The sequence below is a fragment of the Sylvia atricapilla genome, chromosome 12 (assembly GCF_009819655.1).
Source record: "Sylvia atricapilla isolate bSylAtr1 chromosome 12, bSylAtr1.pri, whole genome shotgun sequence".
NCBI classification, from domain to species: Eukaryota; Metazoa; Chordata; class Aves; order Passeriformes; family Sylviidae; genus Sylvia; species Sylvia atricapilla.
Genome location: NC_089151.1, coordinates 7548427 through 7565305, shown reverse-complemented (window position 1 = coordinate 7565305; position 16879 = coordinate 7548427). Strand labels below are relative to the sequence as shown.

Here is a 16879-nt window from a genome sequence, read left to right as displayed (position 1 = left end):
CCGGGGCGCGGAGCGCGGGGCACGGAGCATTTATTGACAGGAAAGCCGCGTAGGGGACAGACAGGGACACACAGGGGCCGGGGTTCCTCCCTCAGTCAGTTCTTCAGCTCCCCCAGGCGAAGCCTGGCAAAGTCCGTGGCCAGTTTCAGAGCTTCCTGCAGACAGCCCACGTTCTTGCCTGTCGCCTGTGCAGAGATGTCCTTTCCACCGCCTTTGCCGTCCATCAAGCCAGACACTTCCTGCACCCACTGGCTGGCCTTCAGGCCCTTATTTGCAGTCTCCTGGGCAGGAAAAGAAACCCAGCGGTCAGCACTGAACAGCAATCACCCCCCCATTAAGTTCTGACTCCTCCCCTTCCCTGTCTTTAGAACATAAGCCCGCTTCCCTCACTTCTGCAGCCTGACAATAAGCCCAAGCACAAAGACTTTGGCTCTTGCCAAACCCCAGTCAGTTCTGGCTGTGTAATGTTAGATAGTTCCTGCCTGCAGGCTGCAGCTCCTCCACGGAGGCTCAAGGACAGCCAGCCACGCAGTCTTGGCATTACCTGGGGTACTTGACACAGGCAGGTGATCCTGCCGGCTTCATTATCCACAGCGAAGAGCATAGCAGCAGTCTGGGGGGAATTAGTCTTGAAGAGCTTCAGAGATTCATTCAGGGCCTGGAAGACAACAAAACCATTGCATGACTGCCTCCCTGCACTTGCACCCAGCCCAGCTCCAGCCCCAACAGCACCCAGAGACCTCAGGGATCAGGAATTGCATTAAACCAGTCAGCAGCACTCTGCAACGCTCCTCTTCCCAAACATGAGCCATCTTCACATTCCTGGCAGTGTAAAAGCCTTGGCAGGGGACATCTGCCTGTGTACCCCAAGTCAGGAAGGAGAAGATGCTTTTATTTCCCTGTCTTGTGATGCACAGGAATCGGCAAAATCAGCCCCAGAATAAACCTCTGCCTGAGTGTACTGGCAGGAGGGGGAAAAGCTCCTCCCAGCAGAAGGGAACAGCTGTTTCAAAGGGAGTCACAGGAGGACTCAAATGCAGCATGAAGAGCCTGCAAGGGTTATCAGACACAGCAGGCAGGGAAGAAGCAGGGAGATTTGCCACACATTCCATTATTCCCAAGGAGACCATCAACCCCTACTTGCATAGACAGGATGATGCAGCAGAGAGCCCCAGGAGTGGGTCCTCTGGTGAGCAAAGCAGTGCTCCTCTGGGTGGACTGGGAACATGCAGCTCCCCAGGCTGCCAGCACTGCCATCCCATGGGATACACCCTTCTGCCAGAGAAAATGCTGCAATAGCACCTTCTGGGAGCAGAAGCGTGGGTATCATGTTGATGCTGATGGCCAGAGAGTGAGCAAGATCAGCTCCAAGACTCTTGGAGAGGAAATTTTAACAGGGTGTTAAGCCCAGAGCAGTCTAAGATCAGGCACAACCAGCCCCCACTGCCTGGCACTTACTGGGCTCAGCACTGTGACACAATGCACACAACAGAGCATTCATTCCAAAAGAAATCACTGGAAAAAAAACTCGTGTGTGGAGGAGGAAAGAAGATTCAGCCCTGGTCAGGACAGAACTTGAGCCCAGCTAAGCAGATGGTGCAGCTCACAGTGCAGAGGGGCAGCTCACAGCCTGGCCCTGTCCACACACTGCCCAGAACACCACTCCCAGAGCTGATCTGCAAGGACCACAAGCATCACAATTTTCATGGTTCAGCACAGCTGCTGTTCTCAGTCCCTTAAGTGCATATCAGTGTCGTGACTGCTGCAGGATGAGTCTTACCTGGGACACAATGGGATTTCTACTGGGCTCCCTATCTACCACCACGTCTGGAAGCTCAGCAAGTGGTCAAAACCCCATCACCCCTGCAAGCCAGGTGAGACACAGGAGAATATCCCAGTGGTCCCTCGCCCTTCTCAGGGACGGCAGGTGGCAAGAGGGAAGCTCTGTAGCACTGAACCACCTCCCCGAGTGATGAGAGACTGCCCAGCTGCTCCTCAGGTAGAAGGAAGGTTGCTGAGGACAGATCAGACTTTCCCATACCTTTGCTGAGGCTCCATTTTCCATTTCCATGATGACCCATGGCTGGTTAGGGTGACTCTCAATAACTTGCTTGGTCTTCTCCAGTACCTGAGGACAACAGTGGTCAGCCACTAGACCATCCACACTGAGTATGGACACAAGAACCACCTGGGCAGAGCAGGGACAGAGGTCCCCAAGCTGCCCAAACACACAAATAGCCCAGCCTGGATCAGCCCCACACTGTGAAGCCAGGGGGAATATATTCAACAGGCAGATACGTGCCTTGAAAGACAGCACGTTGTGCATGACTCCTTCTCCAGAAAACTCCAGTGAGATCCAAGAGGAAGCCTGCACCCAGGGGCAGTGTTATGGCAGGAACAGGCTGCCATGCTTCAACCCAGGAACAGGCATGGAGGTAATTCTGCTTCAGGGGCCAGCAAAAGCTGGAAGGCTGAACAGTGTGAGCGGCACTCCCACACATAAATTCTCTTCCATCCTGGACACTAAAAGAGCTCCCAAAGGAGCACCCTACAGCCCTCCCACACTGTCCTTTATTCCAGCCCACAGCTCACTCTTTTCTGGATGTCAGCTTTGCTTGCTCGGTCCAGGTCATCCATGATTTTCTTCAGTGCTTTAACAGCCTCTCTCAGTTCATCTTTCTGCCACTGTGGGATAACAGCAGTGGCCAGTGTCTGCAAAAGAGGAGCAGGTAGAGAGGGTTAAAGGTGCCAGCAATCATGGCAGGAGACGTAGCACCTCATGAACTCTGCCTCAACTGGCAGAACCCAGTAAGCTCCACTCCTCTCCCAGTGCCAATGACCTGAGGCAAGAGCTGCTGGCTGCGGCACCCATGGGATGCAGGGCTGCTGGACAGGAGCAGGAAGGTGAACCCAGGCCTCATTAATACCACCCATTCACTTTGAAGTGAAGGTCCCATTCACTCTGGGGAGGCAGAGCACATCTACCATCCTCACCTCACTGAGATCCGTGATCTCCTTCTGCACATCCTTGTTGGGAGCTGTCTGGACCTTCACCTTGGCCTCCAAGGCTGACAACAGTTTCCTGAGGCTGTCAACTTTCCTGAGGGCCTAGGTGAATATAATCTGAGTTAAATCAAGCTGGAAGATTGAGCAGGCCAGCCTTTTGGTCACCCCACAGTGCAAAGAGGTGGGGAAGGCTGGAATGCCCCAGGATGGATCTTAGTAACTCCTGAGAAGCCACAAGGCCACAGCAGGCAGCACCTGACCAGAGAACCACAGTGTGATGCTGGCACATGGGCCCCCAGGTCTCTTTTCTTTGCCAGAATTGCCAAGATTCCCTCAAAACAGAAATCATCTCCCCCATGAAACCCCTTTCTCCCACTTTAGGGAACACCAGCCCACATCCAAAGTCATTCCCTCCTGCAGCAGAGAACTGGATCCTCAGACTTCACCACTCTCCTGGCAGCCTGGCCAGCTGCTGAGAGCTCCACACCAGCAGCCACTCTGAAAAGCAGCCTGAGCTAACCTGGAGCCATCCCACACACCAACCCAGGTTTCTCTGCCACAACAGCTACAGCTAAGACTTCCCTCTCTCTTCCCTGCTCTGACTGTAGTACAGCCTGGGTCTCCAGCACAGTCTTTGCCAACAGCAGCACCCTTTTCCATGAGTCCCTCAGAGGATTTGAACAAAAGAACTTTGGCACAGAGTAAATAGGTAAAATTTCACAGAGGATCTCTCCTGCCCACCCTTACCTTCCGAGCTTCAGCCCCAGTGACTGCAACTATCCTCCGAATGCCTTTAGCAATTGCTTCTTCTGAAACAATCACAAAGGGGCCAGCATGGCTGGAGTTCTGCAAGTGCCTTTGGAAAGAACCCAGACAGACCCACAAAAGAGAGTTAGAAATCCACCTCTCATCTCAGCAAGAATCAGCATAAAAATAAGACAACTATCCTGCTAGGGAAATGCAGCAGTGTGGGGACAGGCAGAAAAAACAACCTATGCTAAAAGCAAATGAGTGAGGAAAGGGTGGTAAGACCTGCGCTCCCAGCACTGCCAGAGACTCTGTGTGAGGTTAGGGGCAATACAGGCAGTTTCCTGCCTGCAAAAGGTAATTTTAAAGACTGATTGACTCAGGACTGGGAATGCAAAGGCACATCATCACCACCACCTCCAACTCTGCTCTGGTTCTGCCCACTGTATGCTCATGGCACACCCAGGATCTCACCCTGCCACCTTCCCCAGCCTCTCCAGGTACTCACGTTCCTCCACAGAACTCAATAGAGGTGATGGAGCCCCCAGGGCCAGAGGGGTCAGCCAGCAGTTCCTCCACAGGGATGCCAATGGAGACCACACGGACGGGATCGGGGTAGGTCTCGTCAAATACTGCCCGAAGTCCTTGGATAGCTTTGGCTGCTGCGAGAGGGCAGTCCTTGGCATACACAGTCTGCGGAGGACAACAAAGGGATGGGGGTAAGAGCCAGTCACGTCAGCTGTGACTGAGGGTCACATTCCTGACATTCCTAGGAAATTTCTTCTTCTGAAAGATCCTAGAAGTGAAGTCTTGTGCCTCACCTGAGCTGGGATTTGTTGAGCTGCGAGAATCACAAAGTTATTGGTAGATGTCTCATCTTCAAAACTCCCAATACCACCTGCTCAGACTGCACATGCAAATGGTTCCAAGCAGATTCCAGGGTCCTCCTGGGTTGGCTCTGACACTTGGCACCAGACAGAGCAACTGTCTTGCCACTGGGGACACATCACTGGATAATCTGGGTGTACGCTGTAAATCTATCCAGGCCTGCAGAATTACTCTGCTAACTTGTAGCAAACTTGGCTCTTGTAGCTGATGTGACACTACTGCAGGTATGGGAACTCTCCAACCCTGCATAGGGCTTGAAACCAATGAACAGAACAATCCAAATGGGGTTCTCCTACTCAAAACCCTCTAAGGTGATGGCAATCTGTGCACAGTACTGCACTAGCAGCTCAGAATCCTCCTGTGCATGCCAAACTCCCAGCATCCTAGATGAGCCAAAACCTGGACTCAAGGTATACAAACGTGCCAGCCATACCCACCTTTGACTCCTCAATCATCTGGTTGGCAATCCCTTCAACTTTCTTGATTTCCTGAGTGGACAGGGCTCCCTTGGCCGTGAAGTCGAAGCGCAGCCTGTCCGGTGCCACCAGGGAGCCCCTCTGGTCAGCCTCCCCCAGCACCGAGCGCAGGGCGAAGTTGAGGATGTGGGTGGCCGTGTGGTTGCTCATCACCGGCCTCCGCCTGGCCTGGGGGAGGAAAACACACTGTTAGATGGGCCACAACCACCTCCAGCAGCTGGAGGGGAGGTTAATGCCCTGCTCTAACAGAATCCTAACTAGCTCAGGACACCAGAAACAACTGATCACATTTGGAGCTTCAGCTACAGGAACAGATGTTCCCCACCAAATCCGTGCATGGCTTTTTTCCTGGCAATTCCCTTGTTGGGCCTATGTGGAGAGAGGCCAAGAACAGACCAGGACACAGATAACTAATTTCTGTTCTTCGGCAGGGAAAAGCACTCTAAGATGGAAGCCTTCCCTCTTCCTCTAAAGGTGTTGCCTCTATAGGGAAGGGAAATGCATCAGGCTGACTGTGCTCAACCCAGCACTCACTCAGCAAGCTGAGCCCACAGGACCAGTGTTTGGAGCCCAGGCTCTCTGCTGTTGTCCCCACACAGTGGGGTACCACACATGTTCTCCCTGCAAGTCATGGCCCAAAATGTGTTCAGCTGTGATCGGCAAACCCAGCAAGAGTGGCCCTGAGCTAGCTGGGTATTATCTGCCTCATGGTAGCAGAAAGCCAGGTGTGAAGCAGGAGAGTCCTGAAGTCAGCCAGACACTGCTTGATTGTGTGCTGCAGGGAGAGCAGGACCCAAACATCAGGTCCCCAGAGTGGCACCGATGAAAAGAAACAAGACAAAATCCAGAGAAAAGAGACAAGGCCATGTGTTACACCATGTTTTAACTCACCTCATCAATAGTCAAATGGACCTGATCTCCTACTTTCAAGCTCCCATACAGAGTTCCTATGTGGAGCACGTAGCCTCCTCGGACCTGAACATTCTTCACAGTGAATTCTGTTTTCTGTATGAACAGGGAAATGCCTCAGGTGAGCAGGGTGACAGGCCAAGGGGAGACATATCCAGCCAGAGGTCTGAGCTGCAACTGGAAAGGTCCCAGCTGAGAGCCAGAGTGGTGTGTGTGCTGGAGAAAGCTGAGTATCCTCAGACACAGCACACAGCAAAGTGGAGAAGTGAATTAAGGACGGGCACAGTTAAAGGGCACAGAAAGAGCTTCCCACCTCAGCTCCCCATCTTGGCACCACCACCACAGGCACTCACATTCTGCTAACAGCAGCACAGAACTGAGCTCCTCAAGGAGCAAGGGGAACAAAACTCCAGCCCATCCATGCCATGCTGCACCCCCAGACAGGAACCCCGTGCAATGCGTGACACCTGACATCGATGGGAAATTGCTGGAGCTTGCTGGGCCCCTTCTCCCTTCTGCTCAGGCCCCAAGTCAGACTGTGTCTAGCAAAAGGCTCTCAGGCCAACTCACATCCTCCCTGCTGTCGTCATCCTTGACCATGTAGCCCTGGTCATAGATCTGCCCACCCTGCTCGGCGTAGAAGCAGGTCCGGTCCAGCACTATCCCACATTCCTGGCCAGTGGATACCTCCTCCACAAACTTCTTCTCCCTGCGGATGGCTTTCACTGTGGCCACAAGGCTCCCGAAATCTGCCACCAGGATGACAGGCAGTGTCAGTAAAACAGGAAAATCTTGTAGACACCATACGGGAGCAGAATATCATAGCAACACCTCCCACTTATTGCAGGAGCTCATTTGCAGGGGATAAGGAGAGAAGAGTAAGGCAATAGTTAGTTGGAAATTTCATTTAGTGCCCTCCAAGGCAGGGACTGTCACTGCCTTCCACACCTATGCAGCAAAGTCAGCACCACACATGGCTGCAGCCTTCTGAATCTCCATCAAATCAAAAAACTAGCAGGAAGAGCCAGAGCAAGCAAGCCAAGGACCCTCCAGCAGGCCAAGCAGAAACTGCAGTCTCCTGCAGCACTGGCAAAGGAGCAGCTGAGAAACACTAACATAGGAGTGTGGAGACATAAAGCTGCAGGAACAGGAATTCCCTTAATTTGCCAACAGCAGTACAGTAGCCCCTGAACAGTCTGTCCTCTTTCTCTGCTCAGTTAGTAACAAGCAGGCTAGTCACCTGCACAGCCTTCCACTTCCAACTCCATGTCCCAAGGAAAGCGGAGCCCATAAGTACATGCCAGGGAAGCTTTAGAAGCAGAACATGATTGTGAGAAGGTTTTTCATACCATAGGTACCACTTGGATCTGAAGCATAGTTGTACTTTGGTGAGTCATCTGTCACCTCCAGCCCTTGGGCTCTTAGCTCTTCAATGGCATAGATATCCAGCATGAGGAGATCCTCCCCTCCAGCACCCTTGCCCTGGGATTTGAGCTGCCAGTGAACAAGGTTTGAGAAATGATCAGCCAAATACCAAGGTTTAAGAAACATCCATGCATGCCAGCCTAGTTGCACATCTCACTTACATCCCTCAGTACTCCCTGACTTAGAGCTCTGCCCTGGGAAGCTGTGTGCCAGCACCTGGAGTGTGCCAATTTTTTCTGGCTTCAGAGCAGCCAGTTCCAGCATGCAGACCAAGTGGGCCTGAGTCCAGCAAGAACAAGGCAGGTACCCAGCTGGTCAATGCCACTCCCTGCTACTGCAGCAAACATACTGGGAAATGCACCCAAGGTGCAGGCCTGCCTGGATACTGATCCTTGGACAGGGAATAACTTCCCTAACCAGAACAGGACAGCATAGGTGCTTCCAGCACTCCGCTATCTCTATCTGAAGGCTGAACTCAAAGTTCCAGACTTTGCTAGTGAGCATAACCAACCCCAGCTGCACAGAAAAGACATGCTCCACAGCAACTGCAGTTGTCCTGGTTTTTCCCATGGGACAAAACATGGGGCATATGAGGTGTGAGCAGACTCAGTGGGAAAGGAGCAACTCATGACTGCAAACTGCAAGGTAGGGAATTCTACCTACCCACTCATAAATTAGCTTCTCCTGGAGCTGTTACCCACCTGAGCATTTTTCCGCTCTTCTTCAAAGCCCTCCATGTCTACAACAAGGCCCTTCTCCTCTGCAATGAGCCCAGTGAGATCCGCAGGGAATCCATAGGTGTCATACAGCAGCCAGGCAGTGTCACCTGTGGAGAAGGGGCAAAGCAGTCACCTCTCATGCTCCATGAGACACTGCTCCCTTCCCTGCTCCCCCACGGGCTCTGAGCTATGGCAGGACAGTTAACAGGTCTGGAGAATGTGAACATCCAAAAGGCTTCTCCCTGACAGCACAGAGACGTGTGTCTGGGCAGCTTAGAAACCTGAGCAAGTGAACACAGGCCGGAGGAGAGATGTCTTCTGATTCAAATTTTGTCCCCTACCACTTCTAATTTTCCCACCCTTTCCCTTCCCCCAACTTCCCTAACCACTTATGTAATCCAGGATAATAAATGCCTTTTGCTGCACCCAGACCGAAGTCACATCCTTACCAGGAATGACTTTACTGTCCCCAAGGCTCTGGATCTTCCTGTCCAAGATGCGACGGCCTCTGCTCAGTGTTTTCAGGAACTGATCCTCTTCTTCATTGATAATGTCCTTTACCATATCTGGGTCCTTCTTCAGTTCAGGAAAGGCATCTCCCTGCACACCCAAGAGGAGCAGCCCTTTAACATGGAGATCTGCACACCTCAGCAGAGCAAGCCTTTAGTAGATATAGTGGAATAGAACTTACCAGTGACTGTACCACCACATCAACCAGAGTAGCAAAGAAACCCTTGGGGGCATTGAGCTTCTCGTGGGAGTAGCGCACAGCCCGCCGGAGAATCCGCCTCAGCACATACCTAGGGAATGGCAGAGCCCCCCACGCAAATGTTACACATCTGAGTTGTTCTCAGGGGCTCCACCAGTACCCACCTACCAGCACTCTCTCCCAGGACCAAGAGCACAGGGTTTTCTCCTCTCATTATGCCTCATGCTGCTCATGGCAGCAGCAAGGCACAGGTGAGGTGCTAGGCCCCAGTCCCATGCTTATGGAGTCCACTGGCACCTGCAGCACAGCCTCCTAGCCCAAAATTCCTTGCTTTTTCAACAGCAACACTGCACCACGCAGGGCATTGTGACTGCCTGCCCACAGTCACCTTATCTGGGGGCTGGCACAGCAGCAATGGCACTCACAAGAACCTTCAGAGTTGCACATCGTGGCCCTTTGGGTGATGAACCTTACTACAGCAAATCAAGCATCCTGAGCAAACACTCTGCTACCCACTGATTTAATGATGAATCCAAAGAGATCCCAGAGCCTTGAGGGAAAGCATGTGGAACAGAATGGGAGTGGTGACAATGCAGCAGCTCCTTACCCTCTGCCAGTGTTGTCAGGCCTGCCCCCGTCCGAGAGGGCCAGGGTGATGGTCCGTGCATGGTCAGCCAGCACACGGTAAGCCATGTCTATTCCATCAGCATCCTCGGCCCCGACCTGCCCCAGGTACGGCCTGGCACCTGTGCCCTTGGCAGAGGAGAAGGCAGTGAGTGGGCAGAGGGTACAATTACTGACAGTGGCACTACAGCAGAATTACCTCAGAAGCCAAGCCCACCCCAATGCCCACAGCCACAGAGGAGAATATTTTTCTTGGAAAGAGGTGACTCAGAGAACCTAGGGGAGGAACAGAGCTGTGGGCTCTGCATGGTGTCACAGCCCACATTTCAATGGGCAAAAGCTCTCCAGACCAGAGGGAAGAAAATCCAATTTATCCCATCATTAAGAGCCCAACAGAGAAGAAGAGGGAAAGAGTACAGGGAAACTGAATGTTTTGTACATTTGCTCAAGGACTCCAACCTGGCATAAACTGCCCAGCCAGGAAACCTTTCAAATCCTGTCTCACGGGAAATGGTTCCAGTTTTCCTCTTTTAAGATGGTTTTATCCATATCCTAGGGAAAGATATACTGCTCTAACCATGCACTGCTTGCACATGGTGCAAACCTCCTGCCATGGGCATAATCCCTTCAGCCAGGCTCCCAGCACATGGCAGGAAGGCAGACAAGGACATCGGGGCTGTGGCTAGCCAGTGGACTTAACATTGAAAAAAGGCAGCTTCTCATTCTCAATTCCAACTCTGGAGCTTGGCACCTCATTCCTTAGAGGTAGCAGGAGCCTGGGCTCTTCTCCCTTCATTTTATCCAGCATGACATACAGCCAAGATGCTCTGCCTCCTTCACAGAGGAAAAAAAAGGCTTGGACCTGCACACAGAACTCCCAGGATGGATAACATGGTCCCCACCCAGGACAGTGCAGCAACAGCACACAGGTTTTGCAAGTGACTCTCGTGGTTTATGGCAAAGCACTCCTGGCTAAGGGAATTTTTTACACATCAGCATTTTCCAGGTTTGAGACTGAAGGACAAATTGATTCTGGGTTAGCAGTACCACGTGCTCTCTAGCATGTTGCAAAAAGATGGCAGTTGGCCATGTTGGACTGCAGAGTATCTCGCACAGGGAGAGGACCAAGGAGTGTCCATCAGGACAGTTCACAGAAACTGAGAAATTGCACCACTCACGGTCCTGTTTCCCCCTGGAATTATGTCCCAGGGCAGAAATTACTGTGCCAGCCTGTGTTCCTACCCTCAGCAAAGTGCAAATGTGTGGGGCTCATGGCAGCTGGGAAAGCAGAGACCACCCTGTCCAACCAGACCCACACATCTCCCCAGGAATTCAGGGAATGGATGCAGCTTCAGTTCATACCTTTTGGATGGCTTCAAAGTAAGGAAGGAAAAGGTCAGTGTCATAGTTGGACATTTTGTTCTGCAGCACAGAGACCAGCCTCTCCAAGCCCATCCCAGTATCAATACTTTTCTTAGGAAGGGGTTTCAGTGTCCCATCAGCTTCCCTGCCAAAGAAAGGTGAGATATTATGGATGGAGGCTCTGCAGGGGGAACCCCATTTCTCTCTTCATCTCCGTAAGATGTAGTTCCATCAGATTTGTGACACAGGCCCATACACAAGCCACACAAAGGACAACTTTGATAAAATATAATTAACAAGACCCTCAGTAACAACTTAGACCCAGAGCAGACAACAACTTATTCCCTCCTGAATTCCTGGCAGATAAACGGAGAAAATATTCTCAGTTGGTCTCAACAGCAGCATGACCAACCCCTTCTGTACCAGTGGATAAGGGGGCAGAGCATCACAAAGCGCTCAGCTGCTGGATAACTGGGAATGGCAAGCAAGCCATGGGCAGCTGAAAGAACACACAGCCTAAGCAGCCTCCCAAACTGAGCTAGAGCAACCTGGCTCACCTGGAAGCTGGAAGCAGGTCTGGCTCACCTATTGAACTGTATGAACACCAGGTTCCAGATCTCCAGGACGTTGGGGTCATCCTGATTGACCAGGTGTGAAGCATCTCTGTCCCCAATCCGGTCATAGTGGATCTCACTGCAAGGGCCACAGGGCCCAGTGTCTCCCATCTCCCAGAAATTATCCTTCATACTGCCAGGCAGAATCCTGCTCTCAGCCAGCCTGTAAGAAGAAATTTATTGAACAACAGAGACTAACTAAAAGAATTCCCCAAACTAACTGTTATGCCAGAGAAACCACAGCTCAGTGATTCCCTAGATGTGCTAATTAATTTTTAGTGTCTTGAGATAGATCAACCCAAGAGCCTAATGCTCGGGATCCTTACTGAGGGGATCAAGTGAACACTGGCACCTGGCAGTCATCCCAGATGGAGACAGACTTACACAACACCTCAATAAAGCCATAAGCAAGAAGACACTGATGGGATGAAGAACCTCTCCTATGAGAAAAAGCTGAGAGAATTTGGATTGTTCAGCATAGAGAAGAGAAGGCTCTGGGATTACCTTGTTGTGGCCTTTCAGTACCTAAAGAGGACTACAAGAAATCTGGAGATGAACTGCTTAGAAAGACACGGAGTGATAGGAAAAGGGCTTTAAACTAACAGACGGCAGATGCATAATACATATTATGAATAAATTCTTCCCTATGTAAGCATGGCGAGGCAGTAGAACAGGCTGCCCAGGGAAGCTGTGTCTGCCCCATCCCTGGAAGTATTCAAGGCCAGGTCAGACAGGGCTTGGAACAAGATGAGCTGTAAGGCCCCTTCCAACCCAAACCATTCTACAGTTCTATGATTCCATGATCTTCTCAAATGCTGTCAGTGGCAGCACACTGTGCAGGACATCCCATCCACCTGACCAAGCAGGACTCTTAAGCTTACACAAGAAATTCTGAAACCAGAGCTCTCAGTATCTTCTATCCAATGTCAATAGTTCCCTTGGGTCTGAAAGCTCCATCACCCTGCAAATGTTTTTTGTGACACTTCGACTTTGTTGAAGTCTCCTGTTATATGTGTTCTGCCACATAACACAGGCCATCATTGAATCACAGAAACATTTAGGTTGGAAAAGACCTTTCAGATCATCAAGTCCAACCGTTAATCCAATACTGCCAAACTCGCTATGCCCCGAAGTGCCACAGCTACACAGCTTTAAAATCTCTCCAGGAATGGTGACCCCACCATCGCTCTAGGCAGCCTGTTCTGTGAAGAATTTTTCCTGATGTCCAAGCCAAATAAATTACTATTGCTTATCAAAACATGCACCTTCCTCAGTGAAAGGCCTTACCCCAAATCCAACCAGATCTGCTTGCACTCCAGGTCTGGTTGCAGTCCTGCAGCCTCATTTCCACCAAAGTAAGTGACATAGAGTCTTTCAGCAGGGATGCCAAACTCCTTGGTGAGAAGTTCCAGTGCCAATTTACAAGCAAGTTCCTGCAGAAGGAAACATGAGGTCAGAAAGTGAATGCAAAAATCTTTCCAACATCCAAAGTACTGGCTACTGAAGGTATCAGCAGCTGAAAACTTTCTGACTTCCGACATAAGAAAGAAAAAATACATGCAGTGAAGAGGGCACAAGAAACATCTCATATGACTGCCTTGATGCAGCCAAGTTAACTCCCAGCATGTTCACTGCCTCCAAAAAGCCTTTTAATTCTGTCTTTGAATACTACACTAGCAAGAAGCTTGGGAAAGGAAATGATTATTGTATGATCACTCCTTTTTGAATGCTAGTCATAACTGCATAGCACATCTTAGTCCCCACATCTCCAGGACAGCCATTAAAATCTCTACCTGAAGGCTCCAAACTAGCAGATAATTTAATCAGCTTTGTAAACCTTAAGTAAGTAATCTCAAATCATTCTGCAGGGTTGGGGCAGCTTCCAAGCTCATTTATTCCAAAGAAGCCACATGCACCTCTGTGCCAACATATTCTCTTTCCTCTTGGCAACTGCTTTGCTGAGTTTACAGAGAAAGATAAATCTGTGTAAGAGATTCAGACCTGCATCCCAGACTGTTTTACCTTGAAATAATCCCCAAAGGACCAGGACCCCAACATCTCAAAGAAGGTGTGGTGGTACACATCTTTCCCCACGTCATCCAGGTCGTTGTGCTTGCCCCCTGCTCGGATGCACTTCTGAGTGTTGGTGGCTCTGCTCAGTTTAGCGAGTGGGTGTGAGGGGTCAATGGTATTGAGGAAGATGGGCTTGAACTGTGAGGAGAGAAAAAAGGACAAGTGAACTGCTAGAAAAGCTGAGAAACTGAGAAAAGCACTCAGAACCTGTTTTCAAATGTTGCAAGAAACAGCAGTGCAGTAAGTGTCATTTATGTCATGACATCGCTGGTCTGAACATACCCAAAGCACCTTTCAGAAACAAACCTCAGCACTCACTCACACACAGGTGTTCCTAGAGCCAAACAAACCCCAGGCCTTCCAAAGGGACTGAAAGCTGTCAGACTCCCAGCTGCCAAAAAATAAAAAACTGGGTGCAGATCAGGAGCAGAGCCCTTGCAGTCTCAACTGTTCTTCAAAGACACCGTTAAGTTATTTGTGCCAGGGATGCTGTGGTACCAATGGTCAAGGAAACGAGACTAGCAGAGCTCTCACCATAGGAACCTCTTCCAGTGCTCTTGCCAATTTTTTGAGAGCACAGAGGACTCCAGAGGACACACCAACCATCTCTCTGTGACCAGAAGGAAGGTGGAGAAAACAATAATTTTCCCGACAGCTCTACAGCTTCACAGCTTCCAACAACATATGTTTGGAGGACCACAGTGCCAGCGTGGGAATCCTACCTGATTCATACCAGCATTGGCAAAGAGCAGTGTGGGGTCATCCAGGGGGATTGTAGAAGATGAGTGCACATAGGTGTGCTTGTTTTCCTTGAAGAAGTCAATGAACCGTTGCCGGATCTGGCTGGCAGTCAGTGGGGTCTCCATCTGGAAGTTGCCACTGTCCAAAGTAAGTGGCAAGAAAGTGGCAAAACCTCAGAGCAGTCTGGAAAAAACAACAACAAACAATGCTCTGATGTGTTGTCAGCTCAAGATGAACATCAGGATCATTGTCTCTAACTCCTGAAAGGGTCAATCTGAAATTTCCTCTCCCCCAAACTCCCTGATTTCTGGGGCTCTACCTCAATTTACCTGTTCTTTGAAAATAAATTGTTATAAAATATCAAATTCACATGGATACTAAGCTAAGTAGATTGCGTTTGCCTTGCTGGGGACAGAGGAACTGCCAAGTCACCAAAGCATTCAAGGTGATTAAATACAGAGTGAAGAGACATCATTATAGCCTTCCAGTATTTAAGGGGGCTTATAAAAATTACAAACAGCGACTTTTTACATGGGGGATAATGATACAACAAAGAGGAACAGTTTTAAACTGGAAAAGGAGAGATCTGGGTTAGATATTAAGAAGAAAATTTTCCCTGCATGAGTGGTGAAGACTCGGCACAGGTTGCCAAGAGAAGATGTGGTTTCCCCATCCTTGGAAATGTTCAAGGCCGGGTTTGATGGGGCTTGGAGCAGCACTGTGTAGTGGAAGGTGTCCCTGCCTGTGGCAGGGGTGTTAGAACCAGGTGGGCTTTAAGGTACCTTCCAATCCAAACCATTCTTTGATTGAATGACTATTGTATGACTGTATTCTATGACTGATTATATGACTAAATCATAAAACAGGGAAGTGTGAAAATAACCCCCGAATATAACTTTGTCCACCCTCACTGCTCAAAGCAGAGCCAGCTCCAAGGATGCCTGGAAGCCTTCTTTAAGGGGATCCACATCCCTACACGCACACCACAAGCAAGTGACAGCCTGGAGGGCAGCACCGCCCGTGTCCTACGGGTACACAGGGCTGTCCCTGACAGCTCAGCGCAATGCGGATCCATGGAGGGAGGTGAGATCCCAGCAGCCTGCGGCGGCGCGGAGAGACGGGAATTCCCCACAGGAGCAAGGCCTGGGAGTATTCACAGCACAGAATCAATTAGGTTGGAAAAGCCCTCTGAGATCATCGAGTCCAACCACGATGCTGAAGGGAAGGACCCGAGGTGGGGAGAACCAGGCACAGCAGTGGTCCCAGGGCCTATCAGAGCCTCTGCCCAGACCCGCTCGCCAGTGCCCGAGGAAGGGTGAGGGCACAGCGGTGTCCGGCAGCGCCGCCCGGCATCCCTCCGCGGGCCCGCATGGGGCGCGACCAGCGCACCGCCACCCTCCCGCCCTGCCTTCTCCGTGCCCCTCTCCCCGGTGCCCGCGGGTCCCGGCCGGACCATGGAAGGCAAACGCAGCGGCCGGACCTCCCCAGGCCCCTGGGGCCGTACCTGCGCGACCGCCGCCGCCCCTCGCTCCGCTCCTCCGGCCGCGCCGCAGCGCCCGCTCCGCCCCGCCCCTCCGCCGGACGCCACCTCCCATTGGTTGCGGGGGCTGCCACTCATCTGCCCGCCCCACCCACCCGCGCGGCGCCCCGCCCCCGGCTGATGCAATGAGGGGACCCGGCGGCCACATGACGCGGCGGGCTGAGGCCTCAGCGGGTCCCGCCATTTTAGGGGTGCCCGGCCTGCGGGCGGGATGTTGGCCTGCAAAATCAGGTTCGTTCCCTCGTGTGCAACGAGCCGATAATGGCACACTCGAGTGAGACACTGCTTATTTCAGAGCTGCCCCACTCCGGGGGCTCGGTGGTATTCTACAAATCCTGCACACTCCACCAGACTTTCCATGCTGTTATTTATACGCAGAAATTCAGTGTTAGTAACTTCCCAAGCACAGCCCTTCTGTTAGGATCGACTGGTACCTTCCTCACAAATCATGTAACCCCAGCGAACTTCTGCTCATGCTTAGGGGAAGGATCTTCACGTGGGGAGGGTGTTTTTGCTCTGTAGGTGTGATTTTTAGTGTTACAATGAATATAGTTTAGCTCCAAGATACAGGGACCTGGAGTATTTTGCCAAGTTAGCAATCCCTAAATCTTGTTAGTTCCAGAACGTCCTTGAGTGAGGGATGCTGGCTGCTGCCTCTTCCAGCGATTAGGTCTCCTTTCCTGCTGATTAGACTGGAAAGTATACAAAGGTCTTACATCAAAGAACAGCCTGACTTAAGATAATACTGACTGACACATCCCACATTTTGCAACAATGATGCTGCCTGTTCCCATGGAGGGAGCCGGGAGCTGTGGGCTCAGCCGGGAAGGGGCTGTGGCAGACCAGGAGCTGGCTGGGGGTGCTGAGCAGAGGGTACTGAGCTGAGGGTGCCGGAGTGGTGAACAAAGCCCTGCTGGGGGATGTAATGGCTACAGGGTCTTTGCAGGGGGACAAGGTCAAGGCTATGAGATGCAGGAGGGGTCAGTGCATGGCTCCGATCATGGGGCTCATGGGAAAGGCCTTGTTCACCCCGGCCAGAGGGCACA

General features: G+C 51.3%; 1 protein-coding gene across 1 annotated transcript; it reads right to left on the bottom strand.

The window, feature by feature from the left end:
• Nucleotides 1-13: 13 nt before the first annotated feature.
• On the bottom strand, nucleotides 14-15864 carry AARS1 (alanyl-tRNA synthetase 1). Its single transcript, XM_066327698.1, has 21 exons — nucleotides 15798-15864; nucleotides 14275-14476; nucleotides 13502-13690; nucleotides 12767-12912; nucleotides 11451-11642; nucleotides 10866-11010; nucleotides 9487-9632; nucleotides 8862-8970; nucleotides 8620-8770; nucleotides 8153-8277; nucleotides 7376-7520; nucleotides 6597-6775; nucleotides 6009-6122; nucleotides 5079-5285; nucleotides 4262-4446; nucleotides 3754-3862; nucleotides 2995-3108; nucleotides 2593-2712; nucleotides 2042-2128; nucleotides 545-658; nucleotides 14-281 (listed from the first exon to the last, which is right to left on the bottom strand). Exons 2-21 carry the CDS (start codon nucleotides 14416-14418, stop codon nucleotides 96-98), a joined length of 2907 nt encoding a protein of 968 aa, XP_066183795.1. The 5' UTR covers nucleotides 14419-14476; nucleotides 15798-15864; the 3' UTR covers nucleotides 14-95.
• Between the last annotated feature and the right edge of the window lie 1015 nt (nucleotides 15865-16879).

What these genes read in the sequence shown, in the direction of transcription:
- AARS1 (XM_066327698.1), bottom strand. Translation starts at nt 14,418, where the DNA reads ATGGAGACCCCACTGACTGCCAGCCAGATCCGGCAACGGTTCATTGAC. An exon ending in CCAATGCTGGTATGAATCAG is followed by an intron (nt 13,691 to 14,274) that starts GTAGGATTCCCA and finishes CTCTCCTCACAG; the next exon opens with TTCAAGCCCATCTTCCTCAA. An exon ending in AGATGATTGAGGAGTCAAAG is followed by an intron (nt 4,447 to 5,078) that starts GTGGGTATGGCT and finishes TGTCCTCCGCAG; the next exon opens with ACTGTGTATGCCAAGGACTG.